We start from the raw sequence: 23,778 nt of genomic DNA on the forward strand, positions 1-23,778 counted from the left end.
GAGGAAGCTGTGAGAGAGATAGAGGATAAGATGTGACTAAGATAGAGGAGGGAGACGAGATAAGAAGAAGGAGCGGTCGGTAGAGGGGGTTTGAGGATAAGGTGGTAGAAGGTTTCAGTACCAGGTGGGAGCTGTACTAAAGGGTGACCTTTACTACCGGGTGGAGCTCCCACCCGGTACTGAAGGGGGCCACGGGGGGAATCTCGAAAACTATCCGTTAGGCTCGGTACTAATGCTTATATTAGTACTAGGTCCAAATGCAACCGGTACTAAGCCTCGGGACGAATGCTTAGTTTTCCAGTAGTGACCTTTGGGCTTTGGCTACAAATTAATCAGTGTACCTAAGCATATACTACATGTTGTTATCTCGTGAAGATGCAAACTAAAAAGAACAGCCGGTGAAGCATGTATATACTAGCAAGATTGGCGTGCTATGCCACGCCTGTAGATGATGAGGTTCAGCACAATTAGTGATGAAGAGATAAAATATAGATAAGAGCGCTCTCTAATGTAGATTGTACAGGCACTTAGATAGAGAATCGAACTGAATAAAAGTTGGGATGGATGACCTGCTGAGGCAGTAGGGCCTCATTGATTAGAGGGGAGGACGGCGCATGAGCATTCAAGAACTTGTACTTGTTGAAGAGGATAGCATTGTCTGGGCTGATGACGGCATCATGAGTGCTCGTCATTGACCTCAGATACGACGGATCCATTGGAGGATAGGCCGTCAGAGAGGGACGCCTCGTAGCGGCCATCGTAGGCCGCCAGATGGCGTGGGGACTCAACTGCAGAGCACCGTGCGGCTGCACACATGCCTCCAGGATGGTCACATCAATAGGGCAGAAAAAAGGGACGTTGCTCGTGTTGGAAACCAGTGAAGTGGCTGTTACTGCAGTGGCACAGACCAGACACAAATTGAGGGTGGCGAACATCATGGCAGGAGAGAGCAAGGGATGGGTGTTAGGATTGAATAGCTCAGAGGAGGTCGAGTTTGTTGAGTTGCAACAACGACGGTTTGGGGCAGCCCAGGCAGCGCTGGCAGCAACGGAGAAAAGGAGGGGCCAGTGCGGGCGACAGCGGCGGCGATGGTGCATGCGAGCATTGGGGCTGAGGTCCGTAGGCAGAGATGGAAGAAGGTGGTGAGAGAGAGCGCGCCGAAACAATCGCCAGGAAAGGACGATAGTGATCAGTTGATGGCCACCTAATGGTCGAACCACGGGAAGTGTGATGTGACGACATCAGGCACCCGTGAGGTATACGAACACTGAGGCTTTCATGTGCCTACTTTTCGCGCGTGCTATGGATCGACTGTTATGGGTTGCAAACAGTAGGGATGAGTCCGAAATAATGAGCAGTGACGGACGGCGAAGAGACCGACCCACACAACCAAGGCAGGCCAAAGCAAGCACTCGTCTGGAGGCTGGGGACACGCGGCGCGACGCGAGCGGTGGGAACCGCGTCACCCACGCGTGCCTGGACACGCGGCACAACGCGTGCGGCTGGAACCACGTCGAGCGCCTGGAAGCCAGCAGGCCATTCGGCAGAGCTAGAAGCCGCTGCCGCTGCTGGCTGCTGCTGCTGCTTGCGGCTTCAAGCAGTGGATAATGGCCGTTTGGGCCACTCCAGCTCTAAACTTTAGTTACTCACTATTACCTGCAAACAAGCATCTATGTTGTTTCCAAAAGAATTTATCCACCAAATAATTTAGCAAGTCTCATTTGGCTATTCTTTTTTATAAAATGAAACTATTGTCAGGCGTGGGACTACAAATCATTCGGAAATTATTGAGAATTAAAAAATGTAAGGTTGTTAAGAATAAAGAAAATAAATTGTTTCCCTACGGATGGGAGCGAGGGAGCGGTGGCAGCTGCTCCTTAACAATTTTCGGTCTGTTTTCCCTACGGATGCGCTGCTACGTTCGAAAATTAAATTTCTAACCTACAACATTTAAATTTTGTCGCGCAAACATAACCAACACACTGGAGGGTACGAACGTACACACCAACTACTACAATTTGTTACATACAAATTACAACATTAACGTACACAGCATACACCCATCATTTACATCAAAGAGATTCCCGCCGCAATCCAATCTCGTACACTGGCCATATCAGGAGTAGCATTTGCTGCCACCCATTCGGACACCCCATAGTCCGGAGCTCGCGCCATGGTCGAACCTGCAGTACTTGCATCGGCAAGGTCCAGCAAATAATTATGGAGTGCAAAGCAAGCAATAACAAGCTTCGTTTGTCGATCTCGAGAGTATAGTGGAACTTCCCACAGAATGTGCCACCTGGATTTCAGCACGCCAAATGCTCGTTCGACCACATTGTGATGACTGGAATGGTGAAAGTTGAATTTCTCCTCCAATGTGTCCGCCGCCCTTCTGCTAAACTCCTCCAGGTGATACCTGGTATTTCGATACAGCCCCAGATACCCTTCTCAAACTGCGTAGTTCGAGTCGACCAAATAATATCGGCCTATAGATAATAAAAAATATTCAACATTAGTGCTCCACGTTTTGCAATTGCAGCTTCATGTGCGTAATTAGTGAAGTACCATACCTGCAGGTGGATGGGGGTAGTTCCTTGCCACCATACAATCACGCAACACCGCCATGTCAAGACAGGATCCTGCCATCCCCGCTCCTACATACGTGAAGCGCATGTCCATATCGACTATGGCTAACACATTGAAGTTCGTCCACCCTTTTCTGTTAATAAAATCCACACGGGACTCACGCTCGACCAGTACTGGAATGTGCGTACCGTCTAGAGCACCTATGCACCCATCAAAGAACGGTGCATATTGGTTCAGCTTATGATTCACCTTAGAGTACGCAGGATCCTTTGGAGCGATGACTGTCTGGGCAAACGAATACATTACATTTGCCACATGCGCCATCTTCCTACTAACTGTGTCCAAACTCCGGTCAAATCTTTCTCTAATTTGACGGCAAGCTTGCTGTGTCGCACACACCCACACGAACATAGCTAAAGCCTCAACAGATTCTACCCCTTGCAACGTTTTCAATCCATGATTGCTAACCAACATGTCATGCAACTGAAGGAACGTGTCGGGATACATACGAAAATTATCGAAGCACCGCCGCCTGTCCCGGAGGTTCAGCTCAACCCATTGCCGTCCCGTCATGCGTGGCAGATCAACTGGCGGGTTCCGTCCAGGACGCTGAATGCTGCGAAGCTCCGCATATGCGGATGCAGCTCCTCCTAAACACTTCAGATCGAAGATAGAGCTGCTATCGCTGCCGGTGTCACTGTTTTGTTCCTCTGCACTACTCATACTTGAGCGAACCTGTGCATGCACAATCGGAGGGGCATCAGCAAACCCACCTTACACATAGGTACATATTCATTTGTTTCGAACCTGTGCAGTGCCTGTAAAGTTCACTCTCCCCCTTCCTTGAGCTGACGCAGAAGTAAACCAATGCTCCTGCTACTGATGAGCGGAGGGCCACCAATGCTCTACTGAAGTACCTGTCCAAAAGTTAAACACAACAGACATCAAAATTCCGAATAACTTCAAAGCACTGTAAAATGAGACAAGGTAAAAAAAGTTCTGATCCAACTTGAAAGGAATTTAACTTGAAAGGAACTTAACTTGAAAACTGAACATAAAACTTGAAAACTTAACTTGAAAGTACTGAAACAACTTGAAAGGAACTTAACACAAAGTACTGATCGAACTTGAAAGGAACTTACCTACAAAACTTATAGGTAAAACTTAACAGATACTAATGAAAGGAACGTAACACAAAGAACTGATCCAATTTAACTTGAAATAAATTACTGAGCATGGATGGTGACAAACTTCAAAGGAATTGAACTAGCACTAAAAAGAAAGGTTCAACGAACAGGACATGTTACAGAAGCTAACATTACTGTTCCAACACAAGTGCAAACATTATTTTCGAAACCCATCACTACACATCACTACAATAAAACAAAGTCATGGCACAATCACTTCTTGTTGGACATGTCCCAGTAGAATTTTATCCAGTTCATTCGGCCCTCTTTCGTTGTCATCTCCATCAACACCGACCGATACTCCGCGCTCTTAGTACATAAATACACAGCCTGGCAGTGAAGCGGAGACCCCTCTTGTATACCATCTTCTTTCAGGAGCTGCATACAACGAACCATTTGTTCATGGGTACGGTCTGCATGTTCAGGCTCCTCTTTGCCACACTCTCAGATAGCTCCCTGATGTACTGCTCCAAGTTGTCACTTCTTTTTTTCGTAGGACTGTCCACAGAGAATTCCCGGACTGGCCGTTTGGACATGGCACGAGCACTACTAGCAGGGGGGTCCTGCTCCAAGTCTGCTGCATTGCCCTCAGTCCCCACGCTAGGTGTCACCTCACGAATACCTCCTGCCGTCAGCAAGGTGCCCCTGTCTTGGGGTTCATGGACAAACAACTCAAATAATTCATCGAGGAAAGGTGGAGGCTTAACAGAACTCGACTAGGACCTCGCTTGGGCGCCACCACCAGTGGTGTCCTGCAATGTTGAAGCAACAGTAAATGATCAAGGTCACAAACATAACAATACAAATAAGATGCCGAGTAACTTAGGGGCCTGGCATAGGACGTACCTCTGCGTCCTCATCACAATAGGTGGCATCAGCAGACACACCACCAGTTTGTGTGTCGCGCCCTAAACCAGATTTGTTTTGCAAGGCCAGCCAGCTGAGGAATGCCCTCCTCAAGTTGTTGAGCTTGTTCTGCAGCTGCTTGCTGCCCAAATGCAACCTAGTTTGTGCCCTGAAGCCTGAGTACACGTTCCTCCATCCCAACTTAGTGAGGCATTTGTTGCTCCAATTGAACTGGTTCTTCTGAGCAATGCACAAGTCCAGCAAAGTTTTCGTCGTGCCCTCATCCCAGCTGGCACGGTTATTCATCTGAGTACACAGGAGCTGCAATTATATGGCATCGAGCTACGGATAACCAGGAGCTGCGTACAACTAAACAATCTAAAATTACTGGATATGTTACTTGCCTTAGCACGTGTCTTGGCGCGTTTGTGGCGGAAATTGTATGGGCACACCAGTGGAGGAGAGCAGGACGAAGTCGATGACGATGCCAGTGTGGGCACCGTTGATACTTCCTCGCGGTTGGCCTCCTAGTAGCCTTGTATCAGTCGCCTGGAAGGTGAGAAAACCGAAAACATACGGTCAACATAATCCAGACGGTTCAAAGTATAATCACGGGCACAAAAGAAAGCTGGCACGGTTTTGATGTGCAAATTTCATCATTTGAATCAGTTATCCTGAATTTAAATTCATACACTAGTTCCATTTGACAATTACAGTAAGAGTGATATGCAATCAAAATATAGAAATAAGCATGCCATGCTACAATGTTGCAGTAGGTAGTTTAACATCTAACATAGTCAAAACATCTCATTTTATTCATACAACAATACGAAGCATCTGCTATGAAGTAGCAACAATAAGAAGATTAGGTAAACGCTAAATAGTTGACCAGCACTTCATATTGAGGATGCCTTCTTTGAATCACTATCACAGTCATCAGTACATAATGTCTAAATCACAAACAAGGCATCTTTGTGCACCAAGTAATTCCAAATTTGAGTTCTAATTAGCAAATCAAACTATATGAGCAACCATCTGCAAATTCTGTTGCACTAGAGCATAGACACAGTACCTAGTCACAAAAAATACAATTAGTTATGCATTTCCTTCCCACTAATTAAATTATTTAAGGAGCTCAATCTTTGCTACAATTTGAAGAACCTAATATAGGATTGGAAATGTGGCTATCGGCATCCTCAAATGGACAATCAAGAATATGGTTAAGTGTTATGCCTATCAGCATACCGATGGGGGAGCAGCCATACCTGTGAGCGAAGGGGAGGGAGGGGGCGACGGAGTGGGAGACGTTCCTTGCATGCGACGGCCCACCGGCGGCGGGAGCGGGTGCGCCCGGAGGGACCGGCGGCGGCGGATCCGGAGCGAGGGACGGAGGGGGCGAGCAGCGGGACCGACGGCGGCGTCGCCCGCACGAGCGCGAGGGAGAGGGCGATGCGACGGCCGGCCGGCGCCGGAGACCGGGCGCAAGCGTGGGAGCGGGTGCGCGGAGGGAGCGGCGGGGGCGGATCCGGAGGGACGGCCGGCGGCGGATCCAGAGCGAGCGACGGAGGGGGCGAGCAGCGGGACCGACGACGGCGTCGCCCGCACGAGCGCGAGGGAGAGGGCGATGCGACGGCCGTCCGGCGCCGGAGACCGGGCGCAAGCGCGGGAGCGGGTGCGCGGAGGGAGCGGCGGGGGCGGATCCGGAGGGACGGCCGGCGGCGGATCCGGAGCGAGCGACGGAGGGGGCGAGCAGCGGGACCGACGACGACGTCACCCGGCCGAGCGCTAGGGAGAGGGCGACGCGACGGCTCGCCGGCGGCGGAGAGCGCGCGCGAGCGAGGGAGCGGCTGAGCGGAAGTTGCGGCAGCGGTGGATCCGGAGGGAGTGCGAGCGATCGAGGGGGCGAGCTGCGCGACCGGCGGCGGCGGCGCGCGGGCGAACGGGAGGGAGCGGGCGACGTGACTCAAAGCCGGCGGCGGAGAGCGGCGATAGCGCAGGCGCTGCCGAGCGGCGGGGGCAACGGCGGCGGAGCAGGGGCGAGAGCATGCAACGGAGGGGGCAAGAGGGAGGCACTGGAGCAGCTGGGCAGCGTCGGTGCGTCGTTAAGCCGCTCGAACGGCTTCCACGACAGGCCACCAGCGGAAGCCATCCGAACGGCTGGGCTGAAAAGCCCAGCCGGAAAAAGCCCAGCGGAAGCCATCCAAACGGGCTGCAGGAATCCTTCCAGCGCTATACTAATAGATATTAGATATAGATATGTATGTTGTAACAATATTGAATTACTATGATTACAAAGTCTTTGAAGAAAACCAAACAGAGATCCGTTGGTTAGGTTCGTCACAGCAGAAGCTATATTCATGTTCTGAGTTCTGGACTCACCATGTCCTAAATTTATTTTAGGATAAATAATTTTATTCTTTCAGTGCTAGGTGATATGATCGTTGAGGGTGAAGCACTATAGTGATTTAGCTATTCTCAAGATCTGTTAGTCGTGTGTGCTTGTATTCGTATGGAAATAGTATCGTTGTTTTAGGGAAAAAAAAGTCTCAAAAGAAAAAAAACAAAAGACAAAACAAAGGGAAACAAAAACTAGGCAGCACGGCACAGGAATCAATCTCATGATTTATGTGGGCCGAAGTGGACCACGCACGCTTCTACAACAAAAACGCAAACGGATTCGGCCTATAACACCGCTAGCGTGGGCCTAAGGCTCTTTGGTTGGGTTCCCAGGGTTTCCTGAAGTTCTTTTGCTAGAAAAAGCCGAAGATCAATCAAAGAGCTGTGGAGTCGAGTTTTTCCTCAAAATTACCCCCACTGGTTATGCGTACCCTTCGTCAAAAAATACACTGCTGGGCCTTTCTTCTTTTCTTCCTCGCCTGCCCAGCAGAGGCGCACCTGGGTCGCGCTTGGTTGCCGGCGGCCGCCCTCCCCGACGGCGGCGCCCCTCCGCGGTCCCCTCCTCCTCTCCCAGCGGCGGTGCCCCTCTCCTGGGCCCCTCCTCTCCCGGCGGAGCGAGAGGAGCTGAGAGCCGCGACGGCAGCGACGGCGCGTGAGATTCCATTGCTGGTGACCTTGAGCTTTAGCGAGGACGGTGCGCAAGCACGAACAGCGCATGCGAGTTCTCGACGTGGGCGATGCTAGCTCCTGCAGAGGCGCTTTGGATTTGCTTTGTTGGGGAGAGCAGGGGAATAATTTGTAATTTCTTGCTGCCAACAGAAATTGGAGCATAGAAAATTGAGAGGAGGTGCTTGGATTAGAGCAAGAGATAAAGGAGATAAGGGCGCATAGAAAATTGAAGCATAGAAAATTAATAAGAAGGAAGAGAGAAAGAAAGGGAATGAGAGGCTGACAGATTAGCCGTACATGTCAGATATCTCACGTCTCACAGTTCATACCCAACGGATTTTAGCTTCCTCGTACCATAAGGTTTTTCACAGCTCACCGGTTGACGGCTTTTTCACAGCTTACAGCCTAACCGTTTACCGAAGACGTGAAAGGGAAAAAAATATTAGGTGGCTGGATTATATATGATTTGGGTGGGACAGCCCAATCAAGACATGATGGGTGAGCTGGAATCTAGCGCAAATCTGAGCCCACGTACGTTGATTGGGCCGTGATTCGAGGTACATGCCCAAAACAAGGCCTTCTTTCTCGAGGCAACACAGAAAAAACTCGCTGAGACGACGTGTGTCCCGATGACGCGTCGCTGTCCTTGAAGCTTTCAACTGAGTGGAATTGATGGGCCGAAAAAAAAGAGCCGGTTCATGCAGAAGGTTGCGGACGAGGTTGACTGAAAGAGGAAGGAATAGTCGGTCGTTGCCAAGCAGCAGTTTCTGCAACGAAGGCGGTATGCAGCAAGCATGAATGGCAACGTGGGAACTGGGAACCATATTTTCCAGGGCGAACTGTAGTTACGGTCACACTAGGAAGTGGCAACGGATCGAGAAGCACGCACAGAACCAGAAGCTGTTGAGTTTGATAGCGCAAGCTTCATCTCTTCAGCAACGTAACGAAGGAAAAGGAAATAAAAAACGCACCTCAACTAGTCAAGAATATTTTTTTTTCGTGCTCGGATTGGCCACGTCTTTGACGCGAAGCTCCAGGAATGTGGCGAGCTCCTTATAATTTTCCCGGGAAAGAGACGGATGCGAGGAGCGTGACGCGTGACGTCACCAGCCAGCCACCTGCCGCTTTCGCACGCAGTGATGCATGGCCGTCAACTCACCCCCAGCGTCGTCGTACGTCAGTGCCACCGCCATCCGGGGCCCAGACGCAGAGGGGAATAGGGGATCGGCGACCGGCGCGCGCGTGGACTGACCGCGGCGGAGTAGCCCCCGGGTTGTTTGCGGCGTGCGGGGCCAATCAATCATCCGGCGAGACGGAGTCCGTCCAGGAAGTTGAGCTCACCAGGCGCACGCGGTCTCCTGTGTGTGTGATCCTGTGTCGCGGCCACGGAGATCCATCCACCCGCGCGCGCGAGAGGTGACTGCGAGCTCTCTCTCTCTCTCTCTCGCCGTCGCGGTCGCGGCGGCCGGGTCCGCGCGCACTCGCGGTTTGTGTTTTTGTCTCCTCGCAGCTGGGTCGCCGGCCGCGCCGCACGCATCTCCCTGCTCGGGGGCCCTGTCGCCCTCCTGCTCACGCCACCCACCCGGCGGAGCACGGCGCTGTTCCAAGATGCCCGGCCACGCCCTGCTTTGGGGAGGCAAGTCGGGACCTGGCCAGCGGCTAAAGATCCGTGTGGTCCGCCACGACCGTTACGTATGAGTCTCCTACGTGCCGCGCCGGCAGCCCGTCCCCGATCGAGACCCCGGTGATATAATCTGGCGACAGTGCGTGGAATTGGATGGGTGTTTACCTGTCCCCGCGGCAAATAATCCATGAAAAATCCATGCATTCGAAACGGCCCACCAGGCGGCTCACCTACACCTTCGTTGATCGTATCGGCGAAGGAGAACAGTAAGCGCGCTCAACAGGGACATGCCGATGGGTGAGTTGATGAATATGGCGCCGTCCCATAGCGGCAGGGTCGCCGTCGAGAATGGCACCCCAGTGTCCGGTAGCTCCGCGCGCTATCGTTGCTTCGTCTCAAGCTTCCGATCTCGATCCACCGGAAAATTAGACGGAAGATGCAGACCCGACAAGTGGTGCTCTATCCTATCCTTTCGTTCGGATGCTTTACTTGCAGTTTCGCTGGCCGGCCAATCCACGGGCACGCTAGACATCGACGTTATTCCTTCTCCACACCGGGATTAAGAGAGGTTGGTTGACCTGCTTTGCGTGTGCATTGCGCAGGCAAGATGCAAGAATAGGTGAAGCTGAGAGCACTGGTCACTCTGGTCACAAATTGTTCGGAGATCCAGGTAAGAAAATTTTTTGATCGAGATTTCATCATAGCGATCGCTGGAACGAAGCCATCGATCGCATGGTACAGTTCATGGAGACACAGGCAGGATCGATCATCTGCCGGCAGCTCACCTAGACTAAACGGACACTAGCAGCAGTACTCAATCCCGCATTGCGCCGATTTTTAACACCACGCACGCAAATCTTGATCGATCACTATGTACATACACACACGCACGCGCGGACACATACAATCCAATACAACTCCATCATACACTCTGGCCGGCACACGACGCGACTGAATCATGGCAGCTTGGAGGACGCGCTCCTCCGGCGCGACCCGGCGGCGCCCTTGACCTCGGCGCGGATCTTGGCGGAGATGGCGTTCCTCCCGGCGACGGGGGCGTTGGCGGGCCAGAGCCCGACGGTGACGGCCATGTCCTTGAGCCCCTGCAGCCGCTCGAGGGCCTCGACGACGGCGGCCATCCGCGGCCGGTCCCTGGGCTGCGGCGCCGTGCACTGGACCGCCAGCTGCGCCACGGCGCGGGCGCCCTTGACGGAGTAGTGGCCGGCCAGGCGCTGGTCCATGATGCAGCGGAGCCGGCGGCTGCCGCCGCTGAGGTAGGGGCGGGTCCAGTCGACGAGCTTCACCTGCTGCTCGGCGTGGGCGTTCCGGCCGCGGACGTGCTCCATGGCGCGGCGGCCCGTGAGGAGCTCCAGGAGCACGACGCCGAAGCTGTACACGTCGCTCTTCACGTTGAGGTGGCCCGTCTGCACGTACTCCGGCGCCGCGTAGCCGTGGGTGCCCATCACGCGCGTCGTCACGTGCGTGTCCTCGCCCTCGGGCCCCATCTTGGCGAGCCCGAAGTCGGACAGCTTCGCCGTGAAGTCCTAATAATTGATGCAGGAATCAGTTCAGACTTCAGTTCAGAATTCAGAGGGCCGGGGGAGAAAGAGTTCAGAGAATTCGACACCAACTAACCGAGTCAAGTAGGATGTTGGAGGCCTTGAAGTCCCGGTAGATGACGGGTGTGGTGGCGGCGTGGAGGAAGGCGAGCCCCTTGGCGGCGCCGATGGCGACCTTGATCCGGGTGCCCCAGGGCAGCGTGGCCGAGATCCTCCTGAAGAGGTGGTTCTCGAGGCTTCCCCGCGGCATGAACTCGTAGACGAGCAGGCGCTCCTCGTCCTCGCAGCAGTAGCCCAGCAGCCTGACGAGGTGCGGGTGGCGGAACTGGCCCAGGAAGATGACCTCGGCGAGCCACTCCCGGTGGCCCTGGAACCCCGCGGCGTTGAGCTGCTTCACGGCGACGGGCTGCGCGCCGAGCCCCGGACGCATGCCGGCGTCCACGAAGCCCTTGTACACGGCGCCGAAGCCGCCCTCCCCCAGCAGGAAGCTGCTGGAGAAGTCGTGCGTCACGCCGCGGAGCTCGCCGAGGCCGAACGAGTGCAGCTGCAGCGGGCCCGCCATCTCCCCCGCCGCCTCGCCGCCGCACGCCTTGCCGCTGCCGCCGTCTGACGACGCCATGGTGGCCGAGGCCGGGCTGTTGGCCAGGGACGACAGGCGCCGGAACGACGCCAGGCGGCGCGAGAGCTCCGACTGCTGGGGACGGCAGCGCGCCAGCCCGTCGGGGGCCACCGCGGCGTCCTCCGCCGCGCAGCACTTGGTCGCCGACGCCAGCACTGGTCGCCACGGCCTCCCCATCGCCTTCTTTCGTACGGACGGTCAGGTGCTTCGCTTGCGGGAGCTAGCTAGCTAGCTGAGCTGCGCGTGTGATCGATCAGGTGGGAGGAAAGGAATGAGCTGACCAGGGGAATGGTCTGAGAGAGGGGAGTGCGGTGGTTAGCGCGGCGGGGGAGGCGGGATGATATAGGAAAAGGGGGCCCCGGCACGGAAAGGGAAGGCGAGGCCAACCGTTCCAACACACAACTCAACTGCTCCGAACCACTCCCCGTTTCTGGCAATTGTGCGCTTATGGCAGCATGGGCCTCGGCTTTCGCGTGCACTGCTTGGCACTTGCTTGTCTTTTCCTTGTAAAAATTTTCCGGCAGCATCAAACACACGGGCGATTATCTTGTAAGTATTACTACCAGTACTCTCTCCACGACAACATATATAAATATCTACCGTCGTGGTTGTGTTGCAAAAAAGTCCCTCAATTTTTTCGTAATCAACCTGCAGTCCTTGAAATATGTCTTGACGATTTTGTAAAAAGGTCCTGCAATTGTGAAGGTGGAGCTGCCTGCGCTGGCCGGCCTCGACGCCGGGGTCGGGGCCGCCCGCACCGGCCAGTCTTGCCTGGGCTGCACCGTCTGTCGCCACCGTGGAGCTGGAACCGACCGACCACCCGCGTTGCTGGTGGAGGTGGCCGCCGGGGCCGGGGCCAGGGTGGCCGCCACGCCTGCCGCCTCCGCTGCCGGGGTCGGGCCTGGGTGGCCGCCGCGCCTGCCGCCTCCACTGCTAGGGTCGGGCCGAGGTGGCCACCGTGCCGGCCGCCTCCGCCGCCGGGGCTGGGGCTGGTATGGTCGCCGCTCCTGCTGCCTCTGCTGCCGGCGTCGAGCCGAGGTGGCCGCGCCGGCCACCGGGGCTCCTCTGCGGGGGTGCACCGGAGAGGTGGGAGAGAAGAGAGAGAGAGAGGATATAGGGCCAGGAGAGAGAGGAGAGGTGGGAGAGAAGAGAGAGGGTAGGAGATAAGGTTGGCTGGTTGAGAGGGAAGGGTGGGAGGAGAGTTCGGCCAATAGGAATGCTCGGTTTCGGAGTTGTGGATCGATGACGTGGCAAATATTTTTCTTCTCTGAACTTATAACACATTTTGGACTACTAAACGATCTCGAACGAAAAAGTTGTCAAATACAAATTTAAAATCTAATTGTGGTCTATAATTTTGATATAAAGTTTGTATTTATCCGAGATCATACGCAAAAGTTTGTATTAAAAAAATATACCCTTTAAATTTAATCATTCTCATCCTTAGCTTTGTTTCTATTTACGCAGCCCAACAATAATTGCGCTGTCATCGTCGCCATACATCTTGACGCCGCTCCCATCGTAGGTCGTCTTCTACCACGGCAGTGGGACTCCGAACGGCGGTACGCCACTTAGAGCTGTGCCTGCTCCCGCTTTCGTCGGAACGCACGAGCAGCCGCTTGACCACTCAACCCCTACCCCGCTTGCCTCCATGTGGGCTACAGTCGACGACACGCGCCGAGGGCAACAGCTAGCGCGGGCGCTCAGGCTCCCTCTTCCTCGTGCGCCGCCATGGCCCATGGGTGGGCTTGCGCGCGATGAGGGAGGCTCATGCGGCGCCACTCGGTGAGACTGCTGGAGGACAGAAAAGAAAATATGGAAACGGTAGAATAGAACGATGAGGAGAAGGTCGATCGAGAAGATAAAGGGTCTGATTGGTTCCCTGCACGCTCCATCCATGCATCGCACCAGTGAGCCAGATCCTGCCATGCAAATGCCTACTGTTTGGTTGCGTGCGCGCATGCACCATGGCCAGCAGAGAAGTTGATTGGTTGCCTAGGTGCACGAGGTGGTCTTGAACCGCTGCTCTCCACCCTCATGCAACTCGTGCGTTCGCACCGGCCTGGCCCAGCGGAAACGCTCGATTCCTGCATTTCCAGCGGACCCGGCTGGGAGGCGCATCTTGCATCGCGCGGGAGCCTGACTTAGCCGCTGGGGCAGGCAACCAATCACGCGGAAGTTGCATGCCGAGAGCCTAGCCGGGTTGGAACAAAGCCGAGCCTTTCCATCCTCCACACTTCCGTGGTGCGTGTCCGTCCGGTACTGCCACTGCTGGTGCACATGCACGTACTAAAAGGCCAGCTCGACACGGTTCATGACCATGCGTTGTACGTGTTGCCACATGCATCAATAAAGTCTGCCCCGGCCTCCCTTGCTGCGTGATCGCCTAGAACGCCAGGATGCAAGTCATCATAAAAGACTCATATGCATGCACTTCTTAATAATCTAACAAAAACTTCATCGATGGGAGCTCAGTATGACATCAGATCATCTTCTCTTCTAAATATTCTACCCTCTGTATTTTCTTTGTATCAACTTCATATAATCATCCTGTATTCGCTTTACTCATCTTGGTGGCCCCTTCAATAAGGTATTTGTACGAGACCAACCCTCCCCGTGCTCACCACGCACTACTGCCGCTCGCCCGGAACCTTACACCCCCCTCTCAATGACGTCCATCCCCTTCATATCCGGAACTAAGGCCTCCATATCTAGCAATTGGGGGTTTGATTTTGCACTTGATTGGAACGATTTGGGGGTTTGATTTTGTACTTGATTGGAATGATTTGGAGTGGATTATTGAAGGGAGGTGGATGGAAACGAGAAGAAGAGGAGAACGCACTCCTGCTCATGGCGGCCAGAGGCGCTATGGCCTAGCGTTTGAAGCGGGAATGAGGCTAGGCACGGGGAGGACGAGCGCTTGCTTGAGTGACGGCAAGGATGGCAAGATGCACAACGCCTGGGTGACGGTGAGGATGGAGAAAGATGCAGGTGGCGCTGATGGATGAAGAGGCAACGACTGGCTGGATGACGATAAGTACAGGGGAAATCAAATGAATGGATAGAGTGGAGATTAAGCGGTGAATTTTTTTTATTTCCATGTGTGGGTCCCACGTAATAAACAAATGGCATCAAAGCACCCACAAATATCTTCTACTACTATTCTTGCAAAAAGAGGACTACTAGGAATAACGCACCAACATACTGTGAAGCAAAGCCAACATATTAGGAACAAGCGAATAATAACGTGAGAGCAAGTAAGGACCCGTAGCAATGCACGGATATTTCTGCTAGTCTTTTTCAAAGAGAAAAGATACATGTAGTGTTGGAGATATGTCCTAGAGCCAACCGGATTAGGATCCGCTAATGGTCTTTGATGGATTTGATCCATTAGGGTATTAGAGTCATAATGGGCTACAACTGTAGAAGGTCCATTAGCGACATCTATATAAAGTCTTCTGCTGCGCTGTGCAAAGAGCGAAGGTAAGATCTATAATCATCTACAAATATGTGATCCTATTTACACGGTTATTTTTATTGTGTGCTAGCGAGTAGCCCACCACGTTACATGTAGATGAAAAGATCCCTAGGTACGGTGGGGAAACGGTGATGGAACTTCCAGTCTAATCTAGCGTCCTTTTCGAAAAGAACACAAGACATATACTTCTACCTTTAATAAGATGATATGTAATCCCAAATTGTAGGCCATTTTATTTTTACCATATATACCTCCGGTTTTCCTTACTGGACCGAAAATATACTCTTCATAAAATCTATGATTTTATTATGTTTTTTTTGAAAGAGACATCGACTTGGCTAGTGTCTCAAATCCGATATATATTAAAGAAAACAAGGCACTTTAAGATAATAAGGTTTTTATTTGAGATCATGTGATTATTATATCACCCAAAGATCCGGTTTCAACAATATAACCTTAGGTGTAAGTAACACATGTATAAACATACACGTACACATACACTCACAAAAAAATAGCCAAATTACTCGATGGATTAGGCGTAGGCTTTGATGTGTTTTACTCCCTCCATTTATCTTTATAAAATTATTTTATGCGCATATCAAGATTCAAACTTTGTTATCTTTAACTAATAATTTAACCAATATTTTTTTATTTTATGATGTAAACTTGAATTGGCAATAATTATAAGTTTATATAACCGTAAAAATATAATATAAGATAAATTAACGGTCAAAGTGTAATTTGGGAGGCCGTGCCATGTCATATCACGCTTTATAAAAATAAACAGAGAGAGTATGATCTTTTTACCAGCATAGAAATAAGCTGGGAGGATGGACCAACGGAGAGAGTATGATCTTTTGCTAGACCAGCATAGAAATAAGCTGGGAGGATGGACCAGTTTATAGGAAAGCATGCATCCACGGCATCTAGGTACTCTCTCCGTATCAAAATATTTGTCGCTGTTACTTTTTCTCGCAATATTTAACCATTCGTCTTATTAAAAAAATTATTGCAAACATGAAAAGATAAGTCTAGCTTACAACACTTTTGAGGATGGTAAAGTAAGTCACAAACAAAGCGAATGATATTTGCATATATTTTTAATAAGATGAATGGTCAAATATTACGAGAAAAAGTTAACAACGATAAATATTTGGGTAGTATATATTCAGCGTGTTACACGTGACCATGGATGTGGCAAAGGCATCCGTGCATCTTTCCAGTAGTGTACCGTATATGCTAGCCTGGCATTGCGCACATGTACCGTACACAAAAAGTAGTGCAAGGTGTAACAATGTTGAATTGGGATTTGGGGGCCACCCTGCATGACTATTGACTAGTTTGACTTGGTCGCTGACCCCCTTGCATGCATGCCAGATGGGCACGACGCGAGTGCTAGGCAACAATATGCTGCAGCTAGTCAAAAAAGGGCGCGGGGTGCTCGTGCTGGATACGTGCTCCTTTACAGTTCATAATTCTTATTGAACTCAATAGTGTTCAGCATTTATACAAACATCGCGTTGCTGCTGCTAGTGGTGAGCAACCATTTTCATAATTCTTATTAAACTATTGAGTATTTATACAAACTCAATACTTCATAATTCTTTTTTTTCCTTTCTTCCTTGAAATTTGGATATCCCAACCATTTTCAATGAGCAGCGCAATGCTATTGCTTCCTTGTGTTAACCACTGCACGAGCAGCAGCAGCATCTTTGTCGCCTCTCGATCTCCACGTCATCCTCTCACTTAAATATTGTTATCGATCGAAAAAGCATCCATCGACTGCGAGACAGCCGCGGTAGTGGATCAGCGTCTATATGTTTATCGCACGAGGTCGATGGGATTATTCGCCCATTTCCACGTACGCTACTGCATATGCTAGCTACCCTGGTGTCGCGCATGCACGTGCACCGTACGAAAGCAGTTGAATCTGCAACGATATGGAATTCGGGTCGTCTGCATCGCTATTTCGACCAAAAATAAGCCCAAAAACATGCCCTAATAGGCTATAACCAGATTATATTATACAGGCCGTATTGTCAGCTCACAGATTATAGATGGCGGGAAACATACAGAGCCTAACCTTTAGTTTTGCTGGGTAAGTGCGGGCCAATTGCATCATCATCCCAACCATTCAGTGAGCCCCATGCGTGTTAACCACTGCACAACAAGCAGCATGTCGCCTCTCCACATCATGCGCTCCATTTCTTTACGCATCGGAGCCGAACCTGCAGACAGATAGCATTCCGCGAGCCGGACGTCTGCACTGGATCATGTACGCGTTGGGTCACCTGGCTCCAGCCCACTACGAGTGCCTCCCTTACGGTACGCGCCACTGCAGCTAGCTAGCTCTTGGAACATTTTATTTGGAGGCCTTGGGACTGAACTCATCTTGTTGGGGGAAGCAAAATCTTGTAAAAGTTTGTAAACGGATCGGATCCTAACTATCTTTGGACTTGATAATGCTAGAAGAGTACGTGGAAAAGGTTGAGCAATTGTGAAGAGCGAAGGAAAATCAGCAAACAAATCTGCCCCTTTTTGGGTTGGGCAGCATCTGAGCCTTGTTACGATAGGAGGAGCAGTTGGCTGTGGTCGCTGTGACCTGCGATGATGACATGGATCGCCGATTCCGTTTGTCGTTGTCGAACGCGCTGGATCGAGAGTTCCCAATGCCGGCTGACCGAACGAAGCCTTTCCCAATTGCTCAGACCAGCCAGCCCATTAGTGGCCCACGAACGAAGCAGCCTTTTCTTACATTTTTCTGTGTACAGCCTTTTCTTTTCCAAGTTTTTTTTTTCCTATTCAAGCATGCGTTTATTGTCTTTGGTTTAGTAGTTAGTTTCCTCTTTTTGTGCACGGTGCAATTTAGAAGAAAAATCCAACAATTGCGAAAAACTAACTCAACATTCTCAAAAGTCATGTTGCTAAGGAAGTGTATTTGTGTAGCTTAGCTACATGTTAAATGCGGCGTTTGCTTTTAGGTTCATATAGAAGCTGACTACTAGGTTTTTCTTCGAATTTGCTTCAAATTAGCTGTCAATCTTCTTGGACTAGTTTATAAGGTCATCCGTACTGCAACCAAATCTTGCCATGTAGCTTATATTATCAATCTCATTGTTATTCGCAGTAACTTGCCATGACAATAAGACATGCATGGAAGAATACACATTATCATTTCATTATTCCCCATGGTTTGCTTCCCTCTGAGCTCTCATGGCTGTATCATTAGTGGCGATTGTGGTGGTGGTCGCGCGCGCTGCCGGTGCTGGCTTAACAGTATGCCCTGAAAAACAAAGTTGAGTCCCATTATTAGTTTAACTGTACCATATTGATGTAATATTCTAAGATCATCCTTTATCTAAAAAAAGATGGAGTTTGATGGGAAAAAACATCTGCACTATCAGTTGACAAGGACATAAATTGTAATGGTCACTTACATCCACACCAGGCTCCGACTGGAATCGGCCTGCCGCATTTCTTTGCAACCCGTACAATCTTTTTCTTGCACTTATCGAAACCTCGTCGATCGGAGTGAGTATCCTACACACGCAAGGCATGTCAGTATTTCTGCAAGTATTTTTGCAGTCCAGGTTTGGACCAATGTAGCGGCCCCGCTTTCTTATAGAATCCCTGCAACCGTCCAGAATGCGAATTTTCTATTGCAAACAGTTGTCTCTCTCCCTCAGACAAGAAACTTGATGTGCTACAAACAAGATAAAAACTAAAGCAAAGACTATGAATTCAAGTATCCCTTTGCTTGCCATCTTGTACAGGCTTGGTGCTTCAAATGGGGAACACGGGCTCTTGTGGGGATTGTGTGCTTCAATATTATACATGTAGCATACCAACAAGATCCTGAAAACAAACTAATATCTATGAATCTTTGAATGGATAGCATAAGCACTTCATTAGAGCAAAAGAGGCCCGGGCCGAGCATTCAAATCTTATTAGAACAAACACATGTTTCAGAAAGTTACAAACTAATATCTACCAAATCTTATTAGCATTCCAATTATTTATGACTGTTATATTGTATTTTTCCGTCAAACATGTGTTAAAACCACAAACACTTATTTACATGCACGCACACTCTAAATTGGACCTGAGTAAAAGAGGCCCGGGCCGAGCTTGACGGGCTAAGCCTAGCCTGGCACTCATTTAGAGTCGCGAAATGCAGTTTAACACTATTTGCCTCACTAACAAGATAAATCTTGAGTTTCTGACTCCTCCGTTGATGGTTACGGTGCCAAAAGAAAGCTCAGCTTATTATGTGTAGCATTACATTGAAGTGCCCCATTTTTATGATTTTACAAATCTTATTCAGCTCAGCTCAGCAATCAAACTATCTGTTTACTGATATTCGAGAGACATCTTCTGTTGTGCAGGCAATGTATATTCATAGTTAAGAGGAACAAGACTTCCTACCTCATACAATGTGATCCAACGGAGACAACTTTGAACATCAAACAACAATTGCATTCACTGATAGAACAGCCTCCCAGTAATCAACGGCTTATCTTATTGTCAACGAATGATGTATTGGATGACTCAAAGACATCGGCAAATCAAAAGGTACCATCACACCAATCTTATGCCCACAGTGCACCTGTCCAAACAGAGTTTTGGATCAATTTTACTTCAGCTGTTTCCACGGGAGCCTAATAGCCAAGAGAGACACTTATATATTCTAGAAAAAGGCCAATTGAACTTTGGTTTTTCTAAACTAGCAATAAACTTGTGCTTATTATCATTATAACTATTGTTCTGAATCATGTACAACAATGCAACTAATTTTGTCTATTTATGTCTGAAGGTCGAAAATGATGCCCTCGTTGCATTAACACTCAGAAAAGGTTTCCGTCTTTGTTAAAATTTCTCCTTGAACACACTCACGTTTTAACTGTTTGTTTGTGGTTGCTATCCTAGCTTCTATTAGCAACCATCTATGGCAAATTTACGCAGGCAACTTATACTTTATTTAATCTTATTTATGAATCAGTAGTGCTACGGAGATCCATTTGGTTTGTTTTAGTTGTTGTTACAACCATCTCATCATGAATTGGCAGCAAAAACATGAAAGTTGACTAACAAAAGCTGGTGTATAGCGCTTTGGCATGTCTCGCGGTGGTTTCTGGACCCTGTTTCTAATCATGCAAGTTAAATGCGCCGAGTCTTTTGTTTAAAGAGGATGGTGAATGAGGATAGTATTCTCAACCGAGTTTCATGCATATTTGTTGGTGGCTCCTGAACATGATCATCTCCACAGTTTGTGCACAGAGATACCTGATTGCTTATTCATTCTCGAAACAGGTGATGGCATGCAGTGAGTTTGAGGACGTTTATTTCCATTGCAAGATGCAAGGCCAGAGGATTTCATGTCGTCGTCGTGATTGCAGGCTCTGTTGCCTTTCCGTGTGATTTAAGGACACCAAATTTTTCGCTGCAGCTCGTCTTCCTTTTTGGTCTTGCGAAATGGGAATGGATGTTGTGCTGGGCAACAGTTGATGCATGGGCTGGATCAAGGCTTGATTTTGACCATCTAACCGACGATGCACCTGCATATTGTTTAATCTGCCGTGCAATGGTAAGAAGAAACTGCATTCTGTGACCAACTAGTGATTCGACCTAACACAAATGGGCCACTTTGCAGTGACATGATTCCTCCATAATTGCTTGTTGGAACCTCGCTGTCACGATTGTTCTGCCGGGAGGAGCGCGCGGCGCCCGGAAGTGCGTGCGGCCAGGAGGGACGCGCGGCAGGCCATGTGACGGTGGAATGGCAAGCGGACGTGCGCCGCCGCCAGGAAGGTGCATGCGGCGGAGGGGTGTAGGCACCGGTGGAGGGTGGCGACAGAAACGAAGGTGGACAAACGATGGCATGGCGAGTGGAGGCGCGGCGGCGGCGTTGCCTAGGCTGGGTTGCCATAGCAGTGGTCCGGGAGTGCCGAACCATGTACATGCAGCATGGAGTTGTATTGCTTTGGGCAAAAGTCCTCACCGACCTTCATGCTGGTAGACATGACGGCAGCGTCCTAGGATGTCGTTTTTCCCGCTGAGGCATCATGTTGGAATCACGATTCTACTGCACGGGGTGAAAACCCTGTCTAGATCCTAGACGAGCGATGGCGGCACCATTGGTGCCGTACCCTCCTTGGAGGCGTTTTCTCCAGAGACACAACTTGGTTCGTGGCATTGCTGAATCATTGTCATGGGAGGCCATAGCCGATGGCGGCAACTACGCCGCGTGGAGAGCTGACTGGGTGTTGCCGAGCCCATGTGCAAGCAATCAAAGTTATGGTGGCGGTCAGGGGTTGTTTGCATGGTTGTTGGATTTGGCTGCTCGCAGTGGACCGCGGCGACTAACGCTGCTTGGCAGCGGTCAATGCGGTGTGGAACTGCGTCGGAGGACGGTGCTTGCGGCAACGGTAGCGTGGAACGACTAGGCTTGCAGCGGATCACGGCAGGTTGCTTAGCTTGGCTGGGCTATCTAGTGCGGTACATCGTCAGAAGACGGCGCAAGCGACTTCTCTAACTTGCTGTCACGACGGAGAAGGCTATGTACGAGGGTGAAGCAACGAGGTGAGGTCGATACCCTACAACGGCTTTGGTTGATTAATGGAGTTCGTGGGGAGCGGGGCAATATCGCCGAACACTCTGACAGCGACAAAAGAAATGGATTCGGGACGTGAAGTATTGCGGTGGGCGTAGCGAGACCCCGCGCACGGTGTCTCTTAGAGGCGACGAGAGAGACAGAGTCCAACGGCGGATGTGGCGAGGCCCCCGCGTATTGTGTTATCGTGGCGGCGACCGCGAGGCAGTCTGCGAGAGATCCTGATTCGGTGTTATCATCCTGTTAGGTGGAGAGTGATGTTACAGTGACACTACGGCGGAAGGTCCTGCATGGCGGTGGCCTTCTCGGTGTGGTGCAGTCTGCTTCTCGATTCAACATCGACGCTAGGTTACGCTGGGAGGGATCAGTGACTTTGACCGTGTGTATGGTGGTACGGGCTGTGGTAAGGTTTCGGTTCTGTCGCCGAGGCGTTGAAGAAGAGTTGAGTTCGGTGCGTGTTGATGTCCCAATCCAACCGGCCGATGTGTTGTAGAGTTGAGTTGCGTGTGAGGGCGTGGTGCGACAGGCGTTGATGATCTTATCCAACCGTCGATGTTTGTGTTGTTTTTTCTTTTTGTTGTTTTCGTTCTGAAATTCATGTTCTTTTTAATATAATCCGCCACTCTTCTCCGTTCGTTTCGGAAAAAAAATTAATTGTTGCCCAGTTTATTCTTCTTTTTGGACTAATTTTTGTCGTCTTACATGCTTGCTTGCACATCAATCTGAACCCAAATTTGCGAATTGTGGTTTTCCTCTTTCGTCTCGGTTAAAGTTTAGCCATCCGTGATGCTAAAGTTGTCGGCGTGTGAATCTCGTTTTTGGTACGGTTTGTTGGTGCTCATAGAAGCACATGAATGATATGGTGTACACATCAGGTACGCACTATGCACGACCCTTTTCATGTTAGTTGCTCTCGTCCTTGGAACCGAAATTATATTCTAGCTACACGTCTGGAGAAACACGCGTAAGACGATCACATTCGTACCAAGTCGACGGAAATCAGGTTTCATTAATTTTGGAGCAATTCTTGTGCCGTTGCACGCATATTTTTTTATGGATAAAAACAAAGATGTGATCATAAGTGATAGGTGGTTAGCATGAATGGATCAGGAGAGCAACGACAGAGATGGACGATGATGCCCAAGCTTCCGCTTCGATCTGAGAGAGTTTGACCTCCGGGGGTAGGGTAGTGGGCCCCAACGTCCCTCCGTACACAGCTACGGATGCAGATACGCCAACCAGATAACATAATCGTATCCGATTTTTTTTATAATAATACTCCCTAGAATATAATATATCGCATTGTAGTGCAGAACTAGTGTTGGACCTCACCTGCCCCACGATCCGTACGTGCATAAAGTCAGATCATTGTTACGGGGGCGATATATATTTTTTATTTGCCCCAGGTAGCAGAGGGGGATAACTGCAAACTTGCAAAGAGATGGGTCGAGGTGTCCTAGTCACCATACTGAAAAGAGAAGTGACCTGTGTTTAAAAAATTTAATTGAATGCCGGGAGATTTGAGAAAACTCGATCAACACGCACCGGCGACTTGGCAGGTAGGCAGCGTTATGTTAATTACTTAATTATTATCCCGTGAGCCACTAATGCTGTCGGTGTTGCCGGCCTGCATGGTTGGTGCCATGCTTAAACCTCAAACACACTGTCTACGTGGCACCAACCTCCCTCCGTTCTTACATATTTGACCCTGTTGATTTTTTTCATTTATTTAACTATTTGTTTTTTCTACAAATATTTTTGCAAATAGATAAACCTACAAGTTAAGTTTAAAGTACATTTGATAATAGATATAATGATACATATTTTATTTTAGTTTCAATAGATATTGGTGGTCAAAGTTGGAGTAAAAAGTTAACGGCGTAACAGAGGGAGTATATCGTAATCGCGCGGGCCTTCATACTTTGCCTGTGATAGCGCGGTTGGTGTCTCACGCAATGGAAGAGGTCTATCGAGTTGTTAGTCATAACATCACCAGTACCAATTGCTGCTGGTTGATCTTAGGGTCCAGACCAAAAAAATCGAACTGCCTTTATGAAATTCGCAAGTCGCAAACAGTGAAGGAATTAGAAAAAGAAAAAAAAGAAAGACATTGCACCAGTCCCAGCTAACGCACCGGTACATCATCACGTTTATGTTGCAAGTACATGTAGGTAGGATTGGCACTGTAGTACGGGCCGGCAAG

At 50.0% G+C, this 23,778-nt stretch overlaps 1 protein-coding gene across 1 annotated transcript; it reads right to left on the reverse strand.

Moving 5' to 3' along the window:
- Positions 1 to 9,980: 9,980 nt before the first annotated feature.
- LOC117836239 (probable serine/threonine-protein kinase PBL15) lies at positions 9,981 to 11,996 on the reverse strand. The gene is made up of 2 exons (XM_034715627.2): positions 10,945 to 11,996; positions 9,981 to 10,853 (listed from the first exon to the last, which is right to left on the reverse strand). Exons 1-2 carry the CDS (start codon positions 11,662 to 11,664, stop codon positions 10,266 to 10,268), a joined length of 1,308 nt encoding a protein of 435 aa, XP_034571518.1. The 5' UTR covers positions 11,665 to 11,996; the 3' UTR covers positions 9,981 to 10,265.
- Positions 11,997 to 23,778: the final 11,782 nt, after the last annotated feature.

Source organism: Setaria viridis, chromosome 9 (genome assembly GCF_005286985.2).
Source record: "Setaria viridis chromosome 9, Setaria_viridis_v4.0, whole genome shotgun sequence".
NCBI lineage: Eukaryota > Viridiplantae > Streptophyta > Magnoliopsida > Poales > Poaceae > Setaria > Setaria viridis.

What these genes read in the sequence shown, in the direction of transcription:
- LOC117836239 (XM_034715627.2), bottom strand. Translation starts at nt 11,664, where the DNA reads ATGGGGAGGCCGTGGCGACCAGTGCTGGCGTCGGCGACCAAGTGCTGC. An exon ending in CCAACATCCTACTTGACTCG is followed by an intron (nt 10,854 to 10,944) that starts GTTAGTTGGTGT and finishes ATCAATTATTAG; the next exon opens with GACTTCACGGCGAAGCTGTC.